The sequence below is a fragment of the Gallinula chloropus genome (assembly GCF_964237585.1).
Source record: "Gallinula chloropus genome assembly, chromosome: 4".
In the NCBI taxonomy this organism is placed as follows: domain Eukaryota; kingdom Metazoa; phylum Chordata; class Aves; order Gruiformes; family Rallidae; genus Gallinula; species Gallinula chloropus.
Window position 1 is genome coordinate 15,737,098 of NC_140088.1, and position 13,590 is coordinate 15,750,687.

The 13,590-nt window shown below is 41.2% G+C and overlaps 1 protein-coding gene across 1 annotated transcript in view; it reads right to left on the bottom strand.

Annotated features, from left to right (window-relative positions):
- Positions 1-13,590, bottom strand: part of PLEKHH1 (pleckstrin homology, MyTH4 and FERM domain containing H1) — a gene marked incomplete at its 3' end in the record, with an annotated part of 52,365 nt that overhangs the window by 12,069 nt on the left and 26,706 nt on the right. Inside the window, exons 8-20 of the mRNA XM_084263379.1 lie at positions 13,166-13,244; positions 12,479-12,567; positions 11,782-11,932; positions 10,679-10,818; positions 9,798-9,908; positions 8,232-8,318; positions 7,190-7,351; positions 5,920-6,000; positions 4,280-4,459; positions 3,425-3,533; positions 2,522-2,634; positions 1,640-1,816; positions 712-809 (exon numbers count right to left, since the gene is read on the bottom strand). Of these exons, the coding sequence (XP_084119505.1) occupies positions 712-809; positions 1,640-1,816; positions 2,522-2,634; positions 3,425-3,533; positions 4,280-4,459; positions 5,920-6,000; positions 7,190-7,351; positions 8,232-8,318; positions 9,798-9,908; positions 10,679-10,818; positions 11,782-11,932; positions 12,479-12,567; positions 13,166-13,244 (1,577 nt within the window). The remainder of the gene's footprint in view (positions 1-711; positions 810-1,639; positions 1,817-2,521; positions 2,635-3,424; positions 3,534-4,279; positions 4,460-5,919; positions 6,001-7,189; positions 7,352-8,231; positions 8,319-9,797; positions 9,909-10,678; positions 10,819-11,781; positions 11,933-12,478; positions 12,568-13,165; positions 13,245-13,590) is intronic.

The window sequence follows — 13,590 nt, forward strand, 5'->3', positions numbered from 1 at the left end:
ATGTGAATATTTGTTTGAAAAGAACCCACTTCTACCCATGTCTCAGCAGCAGTACTTTGTTGTGAGACAACTAGGTATCTCTATCTGTGACCTCCCCCCCAGGGTGCAGAGAGATATGCTGAAGACCAGATCACCATGGAAGCAAAGAACACTGCACCAACACTGGAGAACAACTCAGTGCTGTTACAGTAGATCTTGAACTGTTGTCTTACAGGGGAAAGTATTACAGACAAAAGAGGTAACAAAACAGTACCAGCACATATTACAGGTTTGTTAGTTTTTCCTAACTTTTTACTGCTCCCCAGGACATTCTCTGCCTCACATTTGTTCTGTCAGTATGCCTGCTAACCTGACAGCAGAAAGTAATCACCTGAAATTCTAATAATTAATTCTAAAGAATTACTTTGATCTGTCTTTCTATCAATAAAAGAAGGTAGCTACATCAGCAAAAAACTCCCTATGTAGCTCCAGTTATGTCTGCAAAAAGTTCTTCTGCTAGTACAGGTCACTCACTCTTGTGAGCGAGCTTAATATAAGTGACAAATTGATGTGAGTGCCTGAAGGGGGACAGCTTCACACCACTGGGAACCTTCTGGCCCCTCTCTCAACTTATTTTTGTAGGTGTGACTTGCAAAATTGCTTCCATCTTTATCTGTAGTGGATGCAAAAGGCAGTTGGCTTATCAGAAGAAAATGTAGTTGCAGTTTTTACCTGGGGTCTGCATGCCTCTGCAAGTGCTGTTTGATGTACCAGAGGAAGTGATGTTGAGGCAGGAAGAGAGGAGCACACAAAGCCAGGAGTTGCCAGCACTGTGAACATAAAACTGAACATCATTCTTGTTCTGTACTTCTTGCCTGTTATCTTTCATAGAATACTGCAATCACAGTGCTGGATGGTGACCACTGCTTTTGGGAGAAACCATTTTAGACATGTAGTTCAAGATGCTTCAAAGGGTAGTGATGGTCAGAGGACAGACTGCTCTTCAATATCTCAATCTGGCATCTAAGAAGAGGTGTTTTAAATGACTGTCCACTTTTGAAAATTTTGGCCAGTGTAACCACAGCCAAGTGAACAGTTTAGACTTTAAATAATACCTTTTTTCCCTATTTTAACTGCAAATCATAAAGAGTACACTGGGGAATTTTGTTTCCAATTAGACTCACTATTCTTCAACCAGATTTTATTTTCTCATTTGAGCTGTGAATATCAAAATTAAGGATCTACATTTACACTGCAACTTACTAATTTGATTTATCCAATAATTACAGTGTAATAATCAGATTCATGCTAAATAGTAACCTTCATGATTTACATGCTGTTGATTAACTAAAATGGAAAATAAAGCTAATAACATCTGGCAATTATAGCTAGCCAAAGCAAACTATGAATTTTGATTCTGAATGTGAGCTGAATAGACCACTTGCAACTGATAAATGGTTACATTCCAACTAAAATTTATTTTGCAAGTATTTACATTCTCAATGTTTTCCATTGCACAAAAGTGCCAAGACTCTCTTCCCTCCTGCACACCTTTAGCATTTGCACAATTTTATGAGAATCAGTCCCATTGCTCATTACCAAATCCATGGAATTAAATAGAAAGTATTTGCAGAGTGGAAGTGACAAAAGAGGAACTGACCTGAATAACTGAGTGGTTCTGGGGCTGTCGGCAGCTGGTCTGTTTAACAAGCTGACAGTAAATTTCATTCTGCAGCTCACTGTGTGTCAGGCAGACCTGCAGTGCTGTCTGGGCAAGTGACACGTGGTAATCAATAGAGGGTGCCTCCACAGGGACATTGATGAACAGCTGACAGGACTGTAAAAGAGTGGAAGTTTGTCAGTGCCATGAATACAATGACTCTTTGTCAATGCCATAAATATAGTGACTTTTCTCTGGTACTTTCCAGGCCAGGTTCCCCAGATGTGTTATAGACAACTACTGAATTCTTCTAAATAATCTTGAGATGAAGAAGAATAAATACTTAACTCCTACCCCTGCCTCTTTAGTTGTGGCAACTAGAATTTTCACTCAACTTCCCCCAACCCAAGGAGCTCACAAGTCAGCAAGAGAATCAAGGGAGAAATGTGCTTCCAGCCTTTCATGCCTGTGCTTTACCTTGCTAAGGCTGCCCGTTCTTACTGCCAATCAGATTTCCAGAGTGCAAGAATCAAACCTCCAATGACTTCACTGTTGGTCTTGCTGACACAACTGAGCTTGCAAGTATATTGTTTGTTTCCTTCCATCCAACTATTGGAGGGGAAACAGGAAGATAAGGCTAACTTTGAAGCATAAAGCCTGTGGAGGGCACTGTTGTAAACCCAGATTTCCTGCATGTAGTAGTTAAACTTCCGAAGAATGAATGACACCTAACAGCCAACTGCCCTGCTGTAATTAATGCCCCAGCAGGCCTGTCTAAAGCAACCGATCGCGACAGTAAGTGTGACAAACAGCATGACGAAACAATGTTGTTGCCCCAACAGAGCAAAATACCCAAAATCCATGCAATATCCCTTTGAATACCTTAAAAAGTTTCAGAGCTTCAGTCTGCAGAGCCTCAGATGGCAGAGTGGTGAGCGATGTGTGCAAGCCATCTTTACTGTAGCACAGCATAGGATGTTTCCACAGAGGAGAACCTGAGGTAGCAGATGGACAAAAATGTGCAGTGTTAAAAGAAGAAATATAACAGTATCCATGTTGAAAAGGAGCCCTGTTGAAGTGACAAAGCACCTAAGGAAGCAGCACTGCACTAGACCACATTTATTTTTGGTGTCAATTCAATAATTTCAAGAAAGTCTGACATGAACAAGGAGTCACCAGCAGCATTAGCCATCAGCAGAAATAAGTATTGGCATCCACAATCCTGCTGTCAGAGCTTCTCAGCTGGATTCTGGTGAGAAACAGGTCAGCTGTGTGTTCAGACACAAACTGCCAGGGCAGCCACCTGCAATAGGGGTCTTTGTTAGTGCAAGTCACTATTTAACAGTCAGCAAGGTTCACATACAAGCTTTGGAATATGTGAGTGTGCAGGAAAAGAGAACAGTGAGGACAGGAACAGACATGAAGGCAAGTGTGTGTTCAGAGGAGAGAGCACACATTTCTACTGCCAAGATTCCCAGGAAAGCAAAGTCAGGACCAACAACAACTGGAGAAATTAAAGCTCCAGTTCTTCATTTTAATTGGAATTAATGTTACAGAAGTTTCAGGTGTTTTGATAAATGATGTGACAATGTGACTGACTTGTGTAGTTTCACTATAATGCCTGTATACTCTCAGGAGATGAGACTGCAGAACTAATGCAGACTGTATCATATGCTGTTCTACCAAGACTCCCTTTCCCTCACCTTTGGCTGGATTAAAACTAGGAATTGAAGTTATCCTTCCTTATGCTTTGCTACCATGGAAAAGTTTGTGGTTTTTACTTACTAGGGTCTCCCTCTGCATCCAATAGTTTTCCAATGAGCTGTTCATATGACGTGCCCACCGCGGCATTACTGCTACCAGCTGCTACGGTCAGATGGTAGAGCCAGGTATTCTAGGCATAAGGATGAGAAGAGTATGGGTCAGTTCAGACCTTGTTTTTCACAAACACGTTCAATTTGTGTGCCCTACTTGTTTGCTGATACCAAGAAGACTCGGTCTCCAAAAAATACTGCCTTTCATGCTGTCATGGTTTCACCCCGGCTGAGAGCTGAGATCCACACAGCTGCCTGCTCCTTAAAGGAAAAGAGCAGGGAAAGAGGGAAGGGGGGGGGGGAGTGAGAGGCAAGGGAAGGGAAAAGGAAGGGGCAAATCACCCCAAAACCAAGAAACTAAGAGGCCCGTGGGTTGGGATAAGGATAGTTTACTAAGATAACAGAAAGATACAATATAACAATGCTAACAGGACTTTAGAGCAAAAATCTATGAAGCTGTTGATACACAATGCAGTTTCTCACCAAACCCACAGCTCAGGCCGTGTCACCCAGAGCCGTCCCAGAACCCGACCGTCCCCCAAGAACCGCGCGTCCCAGAGCTGCCCCCGGCCTTCCTCCCGTCAGCCCCCGATATCCTGGGCAGGACGTAACTGGCGTGGAATACTCTCTTTGGCCAATTGGGTCACCTGTCCTGGCTTCGCCCCTCCTTTCTCATGAAGAGCTGAGAAAGTCCTTGACTGTCTGACAGCAATTAACAACATCAGGGTGTTATCAGCACTGCTTTCATTTTAACTCCCAAACACAGCATTCCATCTGCTGCTACAAATGAAATTAACTCCATCCTGACCAAAACCAGGACACATACCTTCTCCTGTTTGGTGCGAATGAGTAAGTATGTGGGACTCTGGTCCTGTGGGTGAATCACCAGTGTACAATGGGATGAGAGAAGTCCTCCACCAGTGGCTTCATAATCTTCATCAGAGTCACAGGAACGGTCTACTTCTTCCACTTTGGACTCCCGCATAGGCAGGTGTCCTAAGGGACACTATAAGGAGGGGAAGCAAGTTATTTAAGTATAGCTCATCTCCCACTATGGACAGGGAACAGTGGGAAAGAAAACCCAGGTCAAAATGTTAGCAGTTCTGTAAAATGTAAGAAATAAGTAAGTCACTGTTAAAGTTATGTAATTAGATAACCTTACATTTCTATAACATCTCTTTCATCAACTAAAGTACTTACAAACTATGTTACTACTATTATTATTTTTCTTGGGAGAACATCTATATGTCAAAATAAGAATATGCAAATAAAAAGATAGTATTTCCCATAAGATACTGTATACTTTCCATTCACTTGTCAGTTATGTTTATATCATTGGTCCCACAAGGGAGAAAGTGTTTATTGATGGCCAGTTGCTCAGTATCTTGAGCCCCTCTTTTCCCTACCTGGTCAGACTTTCTGCTTGCTACTGGAAAATAAATACTTTTACAGTTATATAAATAGGTAGATTCAGACAAACAGAGGGTGTCTACTCTGGTATCTCTGGAGGTCAATACCAAGTATGAGTTAGTGTGTTCCTTGATATTGTAAAACTTAGGTTTCAACACCACCAAGACAAACTAATGGACTGTTGTGCCTAGCTTCTAGAAATGGAAGCATGTTACACTGATTAAATTATCTCCATCTTCCCATATTGTGGCTGCTACTCATTTTCATGACAGTATGCAGAATGTATCAGCTGCCATATAAAAGTCTGCTCTAAAAGCTTTACAAAAGACCAAATAGAAAGAGTGAGAAACAATATATAGAGTGATCTGAGAGAGCAGTCACTTGCTTTGTGGTTTAACCTGGCAGGCAGCTAAAACAACTACACAGCCGTTCACTCACACCCCACTCATGCGCAGAGGGGTGGGGAGAAAATTGGAAAGAAAAAGGTAAAACGTGAGGGTTCAGATATAAACAGTTTAATAGGACAGAAAAGGAAGACAATGATTAATAGTAATAGCTCATCATCCAGAGCTGATGCTCCCAGCTCTGGTTGAGCATGGCATTACATGGTATGGAGTACCTCTTTGGCTAGTTTGGGTCAGCTGTCCTGGCTGTGTCCCCACACAGCTTCTTGAGCACCCCCTGCCTTCTAGTCAGCATGGCAGTATGAGAAGCTGAGAGTCCTTAAGTGCTTGGCAACAACTAAAACATCGGTGTGTTATCAACATTGTTCTCATCCTAAATCCAAAGCACAGCACTATACTGAGTGATAGGAAGAAAACTCTATCCCAGCTGAAGCCAGGACATGTCTTAAGTTTTTTGAAATGTTTGCTTTAAAACAGAATAGAAAATCAGAGAAAATATTAATTCTCTTTGTGGAGCAGATGCTGTAAGAAAGGGAGAAGTACAAGCAAGGAAGACCTTGAAACATAAGACACAGAAGCAGTAAAAGTAAAGAAAGTATCATGAGAAATGTGAAAGAAGGGTTCTGGAACAAAAGGGGAAAAAAGGTATTACCCTGTCTTCATGATTTCTGTAGTAGTAGAAGTTTTTTCCAATCAGGGCACACCAGACCAGCTTAGAGTGACCATGCTTGACCTGTAAGTAGGACAAAGATATAAATGTTGGAGCATATATCCAAAGTTATACATGTTTGGAGCATAGGAAGTTCCACACCAATATGCAGAAGAACTTTTTCACAGCGAGGTTGACAGAGCCCTGGGACAGACTGCCTAGGGGGGCTGTGGAGTCTCCTTCTCTGGAGATATTCAAGACCCATCTGGACACCTGTCTGTGTGATCTGTCCTAGGGAACCTGCTTTGGCAGGGGAGTTGGACTCAGTGATCTCTTGAGGTCCCTTCCAACTCCTACAATTCTGTGATTCTATGTTTTTGTAACATCAGCAGTGTGCTAGAAGTATTTTCTAAGATTTCACACCTTGCATATACTATTTGTTCTATGCTAATACAAACAAATACATCCAGGACATCACTTCCAAAAGCAGATAAGTACATCCTGCCTAAGCAGATGGGACATGGGTGCTTATGGAAATAGGTCTAATATTTTGTGAAGTATTTTACTCATTCATAGCATCCCATCATTTTTGTATCCTGAAAAAAAATTAAGAATAACTTTAAGATTAAAAAAAACAAATAATTTTATCTCAGCAGGAAAAGACTGGTCAACATGTAGTCTAGGGAGCCATTTCCTACTGCAGATGAACAAGCTTCAGATGCAGATTTTCTTTAGTCATCCTTAGATGGTGACCAGAATTATGTTGGAAGATTAATAGTAACTTGGTATGCAAAACTGATTTACAGGAGTGGCATCAAGCATAAGATTTTTCAGCCACTGCACTCTGTACTAATGCACATGCAGGCTGTTATGATGGAAATAAATGCTAACCTAGAACCATACATGCCATTTCTTTGAAACTCTCCTGTATCACCAGGTTCAATTAAATGTGACATTTAACAGTGTTTCCTGTTGTGGGTTTTTGCTGGTTGATTTTTTTTTTAAGTATTCTGTTGAATAAAAGCATATGTAAGCTAGATATTTGTTATTACTTATTCTTTGAGAAAGTCAGTATCTCTTAGTAGCCTTGTTTTTCCAATTCCTTAGCATTTATACAAATGTTCCTCTCTGAAATAGATCTACTGCCACTTTTTTCTTTCCCTACTCTTCTAGAGAGATACTAATTTCTTGCTGATATTTACTGTGCAAGCCAAGAAGCTAGTACACTATCAATACTGAGTGGAACTGAATGAAGTAAGAAATAGCATTTTACCTTGGTGAGCCAGCCTTTCACAGTAGGTTTAGCATCACTATGAGGAACACCAATAGGACTCATCACTTGCACTCTCAGGATACTCTGTAGGACATGAATCCATTCCTCCAGGATGTTGGGAGAATCTGCTGTGAGGAAGTAAGTTCTCTTTTCTGTTATGAGCTGGAAGGAAAAGAAGCGAGGAAGTACAAGTCTGCACACTCACAGGTCTTTACTTCAGCTGCTGAGTTTCATTATCCCGTACAGATGATTTTTTTTGTGGTTTAGGAGAGATTTTGGAGGGGTAAGAAAAAAGGTGTTAAACCTCAAACTCTGAGTGAGAGAACTGAAACTCAGATACATCAAATTCTTAGAGCTCTCTTGCTGTTTCAGTTGGATCTCGTGGCTTTGCCTCCACTACTAATTTTTCATTTTAAAGGTCATTACATGATGACCTTTTTGCTGCCTTCCCTTTGCATTGCATTCTGCCTTTCAATAGGAAAGATGCTACAAATGTAATAGCATTAAGCTTTAGCAACTTCAGTTTCTTAAGGGAAGAAAGTATCTCGCAGGTCAGGCCATGTACCTTTCAGAGTATGAGAGAAATTTTAATGCCACCTTTATAAGGAAGCCTTCTAGCAATAATAACTTATAACTGAATCCAATGATGAGCTAACTTCTAACATTTCAGAAGTTGAATTCTACTAGGAATCAGGCTGTAGATCTTGTAAGTCTTTTTCTGAAAGCTCTCAGTCCTATCTGCAAAAAAAAAGGAAATTGCTAAGGTGTAAAAAAAAAACAAAAAACCAACCCAAAACCAAAAACCACTAAACAAATAAAGAAGACTTCCTTTCAATTTCAAAGAGCTGTATTCAGGTTACAATTTAGCTCTTTCACCCTTATTACCTAAAGTAACTGCCTTGCTTGTGCCAGAAAACACAGGGACCAGATAAAGTTAGTTCCCCTCAAGTAAGACATACAGTACCATTCAGCCTGAATTAAGTGCTCTCTCACCCAGCCACTGAGTGTTGGATTATTTGCAGGATGAAAAAGCAACACTTACCTGGAATGTTTGGGACCCTTCACCTCTGACAATTTGGCACGAGGAATTCAGCTCCATCTGCCCTTGTGGTTTGCGGATGACATCACTCTGAGGAAAGAAAAGCAAACAACTTTTCAGTAGTAAAAAGAGACTCTAAGACAGCATGATGTGCATGTGCAGGTCACAGTCTGCATTCATGAGCTGGAAAGGACAGCTGAAGGTTGCCAGGTTGAATATGACAGCATGATCCCATTGCAATAATAAGCAAAAGTCTTCTCAGTAGCAGGAGACAATGCAGTGAAGGTAATATGCCAAACACTGCCTTACAAAGTTCAGATGGGACATTATGGAAAAAAACACAACCAAAAAAAAATGTTTTTTAAAACTCCCTCCAAAATCCCCACAACAAAAAACCCCAACCTAACATTTTCTCACTGAAAGGCAATATAACACCCATTTGGTACCCAGAGAATGACTGAATTTCCACCACTGGAAGTATTCATGATTCTGACAAAGCCATAGGCAGTTTGTTCTTCAGCAGGTAACAGCCCCCCTACACTATGCCATTTGGACTAAGGTTTTCCAAAAGTCCCTTCCAAGTAACAGCCTAAATTCTGCATATTTATGAAATTACTTTACATATATGTATATGAATAATTTGCTTGTGAATTCTGGTGGATAAACCTAGTATCAGAAATAAAGATGCAGTGTGCCCTAAGGTACATTTTTGTCTTGTCAGAAAGTGACAACTGAAAAAAATAAAAAGTTGAAAATAAATCTTCTGAATATTCCTGACTTGTAAGCAAATATGGGTATGTGCACAGAAACACAGTGTAATTGTGCAGGTGTATAAGAAATTGCCATGTCCAGAAGAAAAAAAAACTGTGGAAGGTGAATATCCCTAAATATAAATCCCTGTAATGTAGGTAAGTACAGCAGCAATAAATATATTTTTTATGTATATATACATTTTGAGTGAATGTTTGGAAATAACGAAGTTCATCTGAAACAGTTGTGAGTTATAAAAAGTGTTTGGCAGCATTTGAATGCACACTCTAATATTGTTTCATTGATCACTGTTAAGATGAGCATTTTGCATGAAAGCTTATTTTCAATTTTACTCTAATGTTCTAATACATCCACATCTATTTGGGAGGGTGAAAAATGAAAGAATCTGTCTTTCTTCCCTCTGAAAGTTGTAGTTTTCCTCCGAGACCCACATACTGACTGATGAGTACATATCTGTGCCTTCCTGGAATTTATTTTTCCTTTATTTTCATCTTAAACATGACCAAAGCTGGGTCATGGTAGGCCTCTTCTGCTTTTCATCATCTGTACAAAAGTAACTACGAGGTTACTTCTGAACTTGTGAACAACCTTTCATCTACTGGAAAATGCCACAAGGAGCTTCCTTGCCTGAGCAGAAACCTATGGTTGAATCTGTGGGTCAAAGCTCTTTGTCGGGACATTTTGGGGGAAGTTTGCCCATTGCTGCCCACTCTGCCAGTGGTATCAGCCTGGAACCAGTTCTGCACACAGCCCTCCCCTGTGCCTCCACACAGGAGTCAATGTGTCCCCGTGACTCACCGGAGATTTGTAGTATGTGATTTGTCTGTTTCTTAGAACAAACCACCGCCTCTTCCACATCTTCACCTGGCTGCCCATTTTCAGTAAGTAACCTGATTTCTCTATGGGTTCCTGGAAGGCAAAGAGCAAGGGGGAGAAGAGGTCATATTTTGCACCTCTCAAAATACAAACAGGAATGCTGAAGTCAAGTTCAAGTGTTTGCTGCATCTCCATTGTTTTCCACTTTACTCTGCTAGATGGGAGTCACAGCCATCCAAGGTCAGTGCTCTCTGCTCAATTTGGAGATAATTCTAAATTATCTGTGTAGCTGCAAATACCACACTGTGTTGTTTTAGTAAAGAAGGTATCTGAATATAATTTCGCTGATATTCAGCAAAATGCACTGAAGACTTGTCTTCCTACCATAGCAGTGATTTTTCAAATAAATGTGAAGTCTGGCTCTAAGCCATGATTAGACCCATGTTCCTGGTCTCCTTGATCTCTACATACAAGAGTACAGAATTTAACACTGCCTGTATTTGAGAGGGTTTTTTTTCCTAGGCCAAAACACTCCATCCTTTGTCCTTCTTTCCTCTGAATTTCCAAACTTGTTTTGTCACAAAAGTGTAAGATAAAGTAGAATACGACTACAGGAAACCAGTGCAGCTCATCAAGAAAGAGTACCATGACTGATGCTTATGCTTTTATCTAACCATGTAACAGAAAATGCACCTTCTTCTGAAGCATCAGATAGTATCTTTTGATAGAAACCAGCTGGACCAATAGACCAGTCTATTACAGCATCCCTCTCCAGGGAAAAACTCAATGTATTAAAGTTACACTTTTTTCTTTCAAGGCCAAGGCTCTGCATCCCTTCACAGTTGTGAGGTGGGAAGACTTACAGTGCAGATTCCACCATCAGTAGAATAGGAAGATGTCCGCTGTAGCTTATGTTCTGGCTCTGAATAGTCACCATCCAAGGAGCAGGCATCAGGAGGAATGGCATAGTCACTTTCAGAGCTCAGTGAGGACATAGATACACCTGCTCAAAATAAGAAAAGAATGAGACTCGTGGCTAGACAGCAGCATTCACTGCACACTCTGAAAAAGTTTGGGTTCACCATTAAGACGTTTTGTTCAAGGAGAACAAATCAGATCAGACTTTGGAAACTCAAACCCACTAACCAAACTTCTGAGACCTTTTTTTCCTAGGAAGACAAGTAGTAAGAGTGAGTTTTGGATACCAATAGTGAGATAAACTTGTTGCTGAACAGAGATTAGAAAAAAAATCAACAAACACGTTATTTAAAGCAGACATGCTGTTTTCAGTTTGGAAACATCCATCATAAAGCCTCAAGCTCCTCTGATTGAAACTAAAGAAAAGGCTCCCTCACCAGCAACGGGGCTTTGCTTTCCATGAATGTCCCACCATTGGTCCATGGCAATGCACAGACACGTCCAGCCAATGCATCACAAGGGATGTTACGACTACAAGAAGTGGGATTCTGTTTTATTGACTGCCAATTGTACTGAAAATTCCACTCAAGGATTCAGCTTAATATTCCCAGCAGTCAAGAAAAATTGTCCTAGCTAGGACATAAATTACCTGTTGCCTTTCAAAGAGGCGAGGTTTGCTTACCAGTCAAGAAATTACCAGTGACAGAAACATTTTCTTTAATGCATTGGTAATAGCTTGCTAATAAGAAGAAGTCACAGAGAAGGTATGGACGGCTTCACTGGATATGTGATGAATTTAAGAAATCAATCTCTTCCATGATCTTAGCCTAGCAGTTACCTAGATGGAAATCTACCAGTGGTAAAAGCCCATTTAAGAGAACAGGTTTCTACTGAGGAGCTGCTGATGTCTGCATGAATCCTGGGAGAACTTCTTAGTAGCATCACCAAGGCTGAGCATTTGCCTGTCACTGATGGTGCTGTTCAGGACATCCTGCCCCACGCAGGAGGACAAAGTTCATGCTGCTCAGTAGCAGTACTCCTGCTTTACCTCTCTTCACAGCACGAGGGCTGCCTGGTGTGCTGGCTTTCTTGTTCTCAGATCCAGCAGTAGAAGTCCTGAAGCTGGCATGGGAGCTACAGTCGTCATCAGAGCCTGAAGACTCATCTAAGAAAGGCACATTGCTGATCTGTGTGGCTTTCTGGAAAACAGACTTGTATGGTTAGTGTGTGAGGCAAGAGTTTTCCAAGGACAATTGCTGCACAATAAGGAGCCAGAGCAATCAATGCAGGCCTTGATTTTCACTCTGCCTTGCCCACTACTGCCCCAGGGCTCCTCACTCCCTCCCTTTCTAGTCTGAGAACTTCCAAGCTGGACTCTCTAGTCTGACTTGTTTGGATCTCCTGGTTACATGCCCCTACTGTTTCACAAGCCCCCTGCTTCCCAATAAGCTGTCAAGAGCCTTCTTCCCTTTTGTTCTCTAGGCTACAGCCACTATCACCCTCCTAGGTTTCTACAGCCTTGTAGTACACACTGCAGCTTCCCGGACCAAACCTTACAGCAGTGTTCTGTATTCCTAAATACATTTATCCTCTGCTACTCCTTCTGCTTTCTTTTGGTGTCCAGTACTTCCTGGCATGCTCCAATTTTCTTTCTGTCTCTGCACAGCTTCATCCCATTCTCTGCTGAGTTACTGGCAGCCCCACCCCATGCTTTACATCAGAGGAAGAGTGAAGTAAGTCCTTACCCCCTTCAGTGTAGTGTAGACTGGCACTGTGACATTTCTGTAGATAAGACAGGTAAATGGCCCAGAAGTCGACCGCGAAAAATTGGAAACTAAGAAAATTCAGAGACACAGCAAGAGAGAAAATAATACAAACTGGTGAAGTGGAGGAGGTTTTAGTGGAGAGGTACATGTGTATGTAAGAACTTATGTAGCCTCTTGGAACATTAAATAATAGAGGACTGTCATCCTGGACAGATTAGCCTCAGAAAGACCAATGTGTTATTCATTACATACAACTCCCAAAGCCAGCTGCAACACTCCATTTAGCCTGTAAGATATCTCACCCACCCTGTGCTCCCTGCTGTACAATGGCAATCTAGTGCACCATGTTCAAAAAGGTAAAAACCATAACAGGGGAAGGTGACAGTGAATCACAAGACTAAAAGCAGGTCACAGACATGCAGAGCCAGGACAGTCTTAGTAAAAGGGATGAAGGAGATAGTGGAGTCCCTGAAGATGTCACTGAAGATGTCACTGATGGCTCAAATAGCCCACCACTAACCACCCCTGGGATCAGATATATCCTCCTCCCTTCCTTTCTTTACTTTGAAAACAGGTAAAGAAAGGAAGAAATTGAACAGTCAGAAGCTGAATTCCCACACCATCACTGTAAACTCCCGCTAAGGATGGATCTTGTCTAAAACTTACAGCAGCTGGAAGTATCATTCACAATGGCCACTTCAGACAACCTCATGCCAGACTTGGCCACAGCATAGATTCGACTCTCCTGGAACAATTAAACCATGAACAGCAATGGTTAGACAAAAACATGATTCCTGCAAAAAGAAACACTCATGACACAGAGTCATACCACAGTCACACCTTTGGGCAGGAAGGAAGGACCTCTCTAAAAGATTGCTCTCTTCCACCCGATGTTCAGTGAGTGACCAGTAGTGGAAATGAGCATCTGTGTAGAACTCCCTCAATCACAACAGACTTATTAATGTAGCTTATAAATGCTGATATCCTCAGACTAGCACATCTACATATAATTATCAATAGGTGACTATATCACAGTTTGGAAAAAGCTAGTTTTTTTCTACTTTATGAACAATGCATTAAAATGAATCAAG